This window comes from Pterocles gutturalis, unplaced genomic scaffold (assembly GCF_000699245.1).
Source record: "Pterocles gutturalis isolate BGI_N339 unplaced genomic scaffold, ASM69924v1 scaffold29316, whole genome shotgun sequence".
NCBI lineage: Eukaryota > Metazoa > Chordata > Aves > Pterocliformes > Pteroclidae > Pterocles > Pterocles gutturalis.
This window is the reverse complement of record NW_010098774.1, coordinates 72,623-82,122: the sequence shown is the minus strand read 5'-3', so window position 1 is coordinate 82,122 and position 9,500 is coordinate 72,623. Positions and strand designations below refer to the sequence as shown.

At 39.0% G+C, this 9,500-nt stretch overlaps 1 protein-coding gene across 1 annotated transcript in view; it reads right to left on the bottom strand.

The window, feature by feature from the left end:
* LOC104462251 (fibrillin-1-like) overlaps positions 1–9,500 on the bottom strand; it is a 138,956-nt gene that overhangs the window by 70,329 nt on the left and 59,127 nt on the right. The window contains 3 exon segments of the mRNA XM_010074127.1: positions 479–601; positions 5,479–5,601; positions 7,675–7,800. Of these exon segments, the coding sequence (XP_010072429.1) occupies positions 479–601; positions 5,479–5,601; positions 7,675–7,800 (372 nt within the window).

Here is a 9,500-nt window from a genome sequence, read left to right as displayed (position 1 = left end):
GGGAAACAGGCAGAAGCAGAAAAGTTGGCATGTCCCACTTCAAAAAGAGGTGAAAGAGTAATTGAATCTTTAAGCTTAGTGACAAATGAAGAATTTTACATTGACAGAAATGGGGTAAATTCTTACCTACTCAAAACTGATACCAGCACTTCTCACCTCCAACGGCTCTATGCTGTATAGTCTACCTGACCTTGTGATTTGGACCACACATTTTTTCTCTTTAAATGCAAATGAAAATAAAAAAGAGCAAAATGGGCTATTACAGTAAATATCCTAGAGCTATCAATATCCCCTAATATAACTACCACCCACCAGTTCAAAAGTGTCAAAAAAAAAAAAAAAAGGTAAATTCTACACGGTAAATTCTAAATGGTAAAAAATGGTAAATTCTACATTCAAATTTGATGTGTCCATCAGTCTAGCATTAATGCCTTGATATTGGTTAATTGTGACTCGCCACACATTAAGATTGTCTTACCGACACATACGCGTCCGTCCAGTCCTACTGCAAGGCCAGGGAAGCATTCACATCTGAAAGAGCCATCAGTGTTCACACAGCGTCCGTTCATGCATATTCCAGCTGTCTCACACTCATCAATGTCTGTTGGAGAATAAAATGAGCTTTATTAGAAATTAAATTACATAGTGTTCAATGTCTGTCTGAAACTTGCATTTGCGCACCTTATTTACAACGTATTGTATAGTAAAATATCAAGTGTAAATGGAAACTAGTTCAAGTAAAGGTCTTATTAGGAATAACAAATAATTCATTCTGTGAAATGGAAAAAGAAAATGCAAAATTCAGGGGAAATATACAGAATAAAACAATTTCACACTCCTTGGAGAGTGAAAAGGGACTACATTTTCCCAACTTGTTCCCAAGCGGTACATATTCCAATTTAAGGGTCATTCACACAAAAACATAATTGGAGGAAGGCGGAAACTGTGACTGCTAAGACAAAGGACTTCCGTAGTGTGTAACAGGGCATTCCCTCTCTGTGTAACAGTTAGTTCATGCTGTAAGAAATCAGTCCAGATAGCAAATTGAGTCTTTCACCCCCAATACGAGATGCCTTCACCAAAGAATTTCCCTTCCTCCTGCTGCAGGTTCAGTTTTTGGAAGCGTATCTGAATGTCCACAGTCAGACCCTGCCTGCACGTAGTGTCGCTCTGGTGATCTGCATCACAATCGGGTTTTCCTATCAGATGCTCATTACAGCCCATTTTATAAACTTTCAATGGACAGATTGCACTCTAGTTTTGAAAGGAATTTGTTAATGATTTGAGCCCTGAGCAACTGCTGAGCACAAGCTACTATCTTTGCCCAACAATGGTACATTGAACAATAAGGCCTTTAGCAATGAAATACAAGAATGAAGACTTATAATATTAGACTATCACAAAGGGATGTCAAATTAGTAAAAAAAATACATAGGCTGCATATCCTGTTAATAGTAAGACCATTGTCTAGATACAGAGAGCATGCCATTATTTTGTAAGTAATTAAGAAGAGGAGTGTTTAAAATATTGCTTGGAATTATGTATAACCTTTATAAAATAATCACTTCATAGCAACTCTCCATAATATATACAAGAGACAGTGTGTGTGACAATTTCCTTTTTTCTGACCTTAAAAGGGCAAATTGAGAGTGAAACACCTCTGTGTTTTACTTAGTTTGTGGTGTTTGGCATAAAACATGGCTTGCATGATCCAAGATTCCTTTTTCAAACTGCATTTTAAAATAGATGTTATATTTAAGTACATGCACTCAATTCATTTCTACTTCATTCTGCAATCTTTTGTTCTGTTTCAGACAAATCTTGAATGCTCTTCCCACTTGAAATTTATCCAGTGTAAGTAAAACCAGAGGTGGGGCTTCAAAATGTGCCCATACTATTTAACAGTGTAGACAGTTATTTCGTCAGACAACACTGAACTCCTTTGACAGATACAAGTTCTCATTATAAAAAAAACAAGAAACTTTCCTTTTTTAAGGTTACTTATAGAAACAGAAAGGCAAAGGTACTTTTTTTCCTTTTCCTGTAGTCCATTTTTTAAAAGATTTTGTAAGCTAATAAGGGCTGAAATGTGCAATTCATTTTCTTTTGCACCAATTTACAAACATGTTGAAAATACCGTTACAGATATTTTATAGAAAGGTAAAGTGGGTCACTTAGAGTTGCACAGATCATCTGAAAACTTGGCTCGAGTAAAGATGGGGTAAAAAGCCTCTGGTTTTACCAGGGCTGAGATTCCACCCTGTAAATCAACTGCACATGCAAACATGACATACAAATTTCTAACCTTGACAAGACTCCGCTGTCTTCTGTAGTAAAACTCGCCATTTGGACAACTTCAAAAATACTCGTTTTTCTGACTTTTGCCAGAATGCCTCAACTTGGTTCTGGAAAACCAACTAATGGACTCATTCTCCATGTCCAATGAGTTTTTGCCTTTTCTGCTTAGCTTGCTCAGTAGTGCCAGCTGGGTACATGAAGTTCTCTAATTTTAACCAGGAAAAATTTACTCAGACTACTAAACTGCCACTTTCAGTTGCCTTGCAATAGCTTTCAATTTGCAGAATTCCTGTTTGGTCTAAAAATGAAACAATGTATGGAACACAAACAATGTTTTAAACCTCTGCCTGCCTGATGTAAGTATTTCTGAAAAATCATCAGCAAATCATCAGCAAAAGCAGCTAATGGTGAATAAGTTTACTATGTCTTGTATTACAGGGAATATGCAAGACTATGGTGTAACATTCTTTTTTGGCACGTTACTTCATAAAGCCTTAGTGGAATTTTTTACCAGACAGCAAAGCATATGCCCTGTACTTATACATAAATTCCAGTTTTATGGAACTAAGTGTCAATGACAGTATCCCCAACTTTGGGTTGGAAAGTCTTCTTAGTAGTTCAAAATTCAGCTTAGAGTGCATCAAATAAGATGTTTATAGGAGGAGTGTGCTGCACGCTGCAATTCTTATATTCCTTTGTTGATCCCCTAAAGAATTTGGCAAAAACACATGTTCAATTCCACATCAAAATTGCTCAGGCAGGTAGCCAATTTGCTGCAGAAATGTCAGTTTGTGCATACACACATTCCCAACATGCATGAGCACTAACTGCATGTGCAAGCATGAGCTTAAAGTTTAAGCTTGTGTAAGATCTTAATGCATTCACTTCACAAACAAATTCAGGATACACAGTGTGAACAATGAGTATTTCAAAGCCTAACCGTTCTGTAGGACAGAAGTTACTTACCCTGTACACGTGGTGTGTACAGAAAGGACTCAATAAAGATAAACATTAAAATGTACAGGAAAAGACATAATTAAAGATCAATCTTTTAAACTTTTATTAACATGACTGGAGAATTTTAACAGAGAGTTGTGCTCTCTCTAGCCACTGCATTCCTGGGAATTATTTCATGATACTTTAGGCAAGTGGAAGAAAGGAGACAAATACGAAGTTGGAAAAAACTGTAATCTGGGTGTCAGGGTCTCAAAATCTGGTTTGATTTTGACCCAGTAGCAATTTTAATACACAATGAATGTTTGCATGCTCATTCATAGAGAACAAGGCTTACGGTAAGTGTTGAAAAGCAGTGGGAGAAATCCTTCATTTTACTATAAGTTCTGTTCCAACTTTCAGTAGGAATCAGTTGAGTTGCCTGCAATTTTGGATAATTTTCAAATATTCTTCCTTTGATGCACAGAAGTAACATTTCTCTAGGGCCAGAAACCCATTTTTGGCTCTATCCATACTCCTGTTTAGCCAGGAGGCATGTAACAGATGCTGTGAAGTTGAGCATCATTTGTTTTTAACTAGTCTGAAGCAATTTACATACCATCTTCTTGGATGGCATTTCAGTGCACATACTGATGTAAAAAAATAAAAAAAATAAAAAAAAAAAAAAGAAGAAGAAAAGAAAAAATACCAAAAGATGCTCAAGGCAAAAATCAAGACAAGCATTTGGGCTGAACTTGCATCAGTGAGTCGCATCCCTGCTAATGACACAGAGAGCAGCCAGTGGTCTTTGAGAACATGACTGGCTGATGTGCCAAGGCCTGATGGGCATTGAGTTCTTCCCTGCTATGTCTGAGACCAACTCTCACTGCCATCCCACACACGGACCAGCTGGAAAATAAGCTCTGGCAAAGCACAGACATACACCTACCACTTGGAAAACAGGTAAGAATGGAAATAAAGCTGAGGGTGTGTGAAGGCTGCAGCCAACATAGCCAGTAGCTGTTAAGGTAAGGAGGCACTGGTATGGATCCACACATTTGTTCCGTTGGGAAACTAAAGAACAATTCATTCTCCAAATCAAAACAACCCTATTACAAAGCAAGAATGGGGTCATCTCTCATTAGAAATACATGATTCCCCTACCTGAAGGCTGGGTAGCACTGTCCTGCACACCTAGTGCAAAAGCTAACAAATGCAAGAGAAGTTCTCGATGTTTTACTGGATTGATTGGTCTGGTTTGGATCCAAAGTCTAAGTCTAGACACCACACAGTTCAGATCTAAGACTGGTACAGTGTTCAAGAAGCAACAGGATCCAAATTAATTCATCTTTCATGACAGTAACTCTCAAAACCAAATTATTTATTCAAACATTTACTTTTGTTCCTGGTCTGCAACAAGATGCTGCTGTGTAATCCAGAGTGACTTTTTTTTTTAACTTGACAAAGTGTATGCAAGCACTTTTTTCTGCCTTGATTTCAAGAGTTAAAATATGGTAAATTTTTCAAAAGAAAAACTGTAAGTAACTTGGCCCAGCACTTGTTTATTCCTTATTTCACCTTCTGCTTTGTGCCTATAAAACTTGTTGAAACATGAAGATTTATATGCACAAAACTTCCAGTTCTTGATGGGACTGAACGGAAACTCTGATGACATAACTAGGAACCAGAACACTGCAGCGTCTCCCACAGGGGGTAGTGCTGAACTAGTGCAGCAAATGGAAAAAGCAATCTTGCTGTGGTGCTCACGTCTGCATCTCAGTCGCACAGGGTACTGGGTACTCCTCAGAGATGCTGTATTGACTAGGAACACCGAGGCAGGAATGGGAGAAAAACTCAAAGACGGCAATGAGACAGGATGTTTGGGTGGTCAAAGGCAGAAAACTTTGAAAGGCCATACACAAAATGTGAGATATACTGGAGCCAAAAATGCAGAAGACTTCATAGGCAAAACCCACTGGATTTTAACTGGGTCAGATCATACAGTCCTTGATCAAAGAATATTTCCCACTGGCTGGGCAGGGCAGTTGCTCAACACTGTGGAGAAGACTGAGTACTGTCTTGCACAACGACAAATCATTCTAGATGATTAAAAAAGCATATCTGTCAAGAAACTCTGCCCAGTATTTATTGTCCCCAAGGATCACTGTAAGGAAATAAGGCAACTCTTGAAGCTACCAGAGGGATATGACTCACATGCTTTGGGAATCCATAATTTATTGCGCTCACCTCTGCAATAGCGTCCATCAGATGCTAACTGGAACCCTGGTTTACAAATGCATTTAAAACTGCCATCTTCATTGATGCACATCCCATTGAGGCACATGTTCCTTATGCTGCATTCATCCATATCTGAAAGTGTACATAACAGGCATAATGCTCATAATGTTTAAGTAAAATAATTCTTACTAGCTACATCTAAAAGATAAACCTTAATTCCTTTCTTAGTTGGCAGACACATATGATAATCAGAAGCATATGATGGGACCTACTGCACTGTCCTAGAGGAGGTGTCAAAGCAATAACTCCACTTTTTCACAACTAATCATTAACATATAAAGGTATGCATTCAAAAAGAGCAGAGAGAATGAAAAACAGATGAGAAACTGGACAGCTTATGAACTGCCAGTTGGTAAAAACCCCAAAAAAGTGAGAAGCAGCCTAGTGTTTGGAATGGTAAACACAATTTTATGTTACTAAGAACACCAAAAGTGGAGCAGTGGGCATTTGTGTTTGGAGTGAAAACCTCCATTGGATGAGTCTAAGATTGATGATGTGGGAGACTTTCCAGCACTGTGGTCAAGCATGCATTCTGTGGGCACTTTCACCATCAACGTCCATTTAAAATAAAACCTACCCTTTCCTTGGATTCAGCATGACAGGTGACATAGCAGGGTACGTACTAACCATAGCTTCATACTAGCATTATTCACCCTCTGACCTAATGGCATAGCATGAAGGATTCAAACAGGAAAAGGTGGAGGTCCCAGACACTGCTATTCTGAACCCTGCACAGTTACTAACACCAAAAAAAAAGGCAAGTACAGGGAATTCTGTGCTTGCTTTGAGTAAGCTTTTATATACCTCTTAGTATTTATTTCAGTCCTGGCACAAATGAAATCAGTTTTGGATGTTACATTAAAAAAAAAAAAAAATCAGCACAATTTACCAGTTTCATCTAAAGGACATTACACAGTTACATTAAGGGATGGCACAATGCCATGGTCTTTACTGATTATTGTGTGTGCACATGTACTCCTAAGAACAAAATTCAATGCATTACAATGCCAGAGATGAAACTGTTTCATAAGTGGATGCAACAGACATTCTGGCAACATCTGCCATGGAATTAAAAATGTTTTACCAGACTACCGATGTCCTGCTTCTTATTACTATTAGCACATGGTATTTGGTGGGAAAGGAAGAAATCAGAATCGAGTTTTTTTCCAAAATAGATTCATTTCCAAATATATTTAGTCAATATAGTTCCATAATAAGGTACTTTAAAAGCCGCTTATAGTGCTAAACTGTATCTGAAAAAGTCAGGAAAAACAGAGTCTTAAAATGTCTGTCTCTACCAAGGATTAACAGAATCACTACTAGCACATAAAATCACTGGATCATAATGACATTACAATATATTCGGAATCGTGCTATTTTCCTTAATATTGCAGCTGTCTTGGACAGAAATTACACTTCTAGACATGGTGTGTTTTCTTTTTACTTACAGGCTAAGTCAGACAAAAATAATTTATGATTTAAAAAAAAAATCGTGTATCTATCCCAACCAGGAATTTTGGCATTAAGTCTTTGAGCTGAATCACTGAGATAATATTCTGCCAAAAATGTTTCTAAGAACAGTGCTTGAAATTCCTTTAACGTATGAATAGATCATTGGGAACCCTCCCAAGGACCTTGGGAAGCATGATAAAGAACATTCTTCTTTTTTCCCCCCTTTACTAAAGGTCTGGGAGGTAGGAACACATCAATTATGTTTACAAATTTTTCTTAAAACAGTTTTTATGGGTCAAACCAGACTGCATCCACATAAAACACATTGCTAGTCACCCAGTAAGATCCCATAAAGCATGCTGTTAAACACACAGTAAAATCAGGCAGCATGTGACTTGTGCGCCGTTTTAAAATGTACCACTCCCATCAAAGAAACTGCATTTTGTGATAGTGGTATGTGCTATTTCTCCTGCTGGACAGACATCCCGTCGAGGATTGCCAAGCCAAGGCTCCAGAACTGGCTGCAAAAGACAGTTTACTTGCCCTCCCAGATACAGCAAAAGGTATTTAGAAATTTGATTCCTTGTTCCTTCCCTTCCCCCCTCCAACCCGAGGTCCTTTTATTTTTCATTGACGTGAATAACCTCTTGCAACTGTAGTTACTGATATGGAGTAACTTCAGAAAAGTCTTACCTTCACAGTTTTTCCCATCAGCTGCCACTTGAAAGCCAGCATTACACACACAGTGAAAACTGCCATCTGTATTTATGCATCGTCCATTATTACAGATACGACCGTTCTGTAAACATTCATCAATGTCTGAAAGCCAACCAAAAAGAAAAATAACATTCTGGGGTTTTTTTTTTTATACTCAAGAGGAATTTTTCCCATTTCCCCTTCCCCTAAGCTTAACCCTACATGGAAACTATATTCACCTGAAAAATTCTTTATTTTGATTTCCATAACTAAGCCTTACAGGGTGGAAAATGTTCATCAGCTTGAAATTTCAAGTTGCTGTGAAAGAATTTCAGTGAACATTACCCTGCAGCTTGCTCAAACAAGAATCAGACCCTTTCAATTGTTTTTTCGCATTTTTGGTCATCATGAAAATATTTTTGCTGAAGTTTAACTTAACAATAGCTAACTACTGAAGGGCAGATGGGGGAAGCTTGTCTTTTGCTGCTGCTTTGTAAGATAACAGGAAAGTTTGAGACTTTCCCACCTCAGAAGATGTTTCTCCTGCTTATTTTATATTTGAAACATCAGCTCCTTATTTCCCTCTCTCTGCAGGAGGTGCTTGGCAAGTGCTCTGGAGGACCTGAATAGTGATATCACACAAGGCTGGCAGCTCTCCCTCCCCTCCGAACGAAGGGAGAGGAGATGCTGAGACAGACTGTCTAGACATTTTTCAGATTGCTCAGTGTTCTCCATCAAGGCCTGGACCATCTCCCAGAGATTCCTGCACACAGGGGACTCTGCTCACAGAGATCTCAACCAGCCCGTGCAGACCTATCTATCGTGCAACCACGCTGCCTTCCCAAATACCCTGGGGGTGCCCTTCCCCAGGCCCTCTCCGCAGAAGTGCATTGCTGTGCTTCAGGAAGAAGCAGAGCACAGGGTGTCCTCCCAAACACCCCTGCTCTCTAGACACCTGTCTGAGGGGGAACCGATGCCTCTCAAAATTGTGAACCTGTATTTGCCTTCTTGGCAGTGCGGTAGTTCTGGGAAGCTACTAAGAAATCCCTGCAAAGAACTGTCTTGCAAGCAAGCAACTAGGCCAGCAGAGACAAGAGCTGCTCAAGTGACAGCTCACTGCAGCGGCAGCTTGCAGCCCTCTTGACTTCCAGCAAAAGTGTTCAGGCTTGATAAACCTTCCCTCATTTGATAAACAAGCATCATCGATCACCAATGAACAGAAGTGAGTTTTCTCTCTGCTCAGTCCCTTTCCCCGCGCTTTTGTGGCACTCTGTCATACCTGAGCCTGGCTTCAGCTACTCCACCTGCTTTCTTCCTTAGGACAGGCAGAAATGCTACAGCATCTCGAAATTTTTCTGGCCTTTCAGTTTTTAGAGTTCATTATGATTTGTACTTTTATGCATCTGATGCTGTCTAAATCATGGTGCAGAAAATTAACACAGAATCTCACTGTTCTTTACATACACACAGCTGACCGGAGACTCACCACTAGTTTATGTTTTTCAAATTATGAAATAACATTGTGGATTATTTTTTCCCCCCTCAGACAAACTTGCAAAACTCAAAGCTCCCCTCTCAGTGATACGTCCATAATTGCTGCCATCCCCAAATAAGGTCTGACCTACTCCTCTAAGAAATGTCGGGTAGATTATAGTAAGCACTGAGCTACTGAAGCTTTGACTCCCATGCATTCATAGCTAATCTTCATTAAAATTTCACTTTTTTTGAAGTTCATTTTACATGTCCTCTTCTGCAATTAAAAAGTATTTTTTTGTTTTGACTACTAATCCTAATATGACAACCTTATTCATCTATGTCTCCAA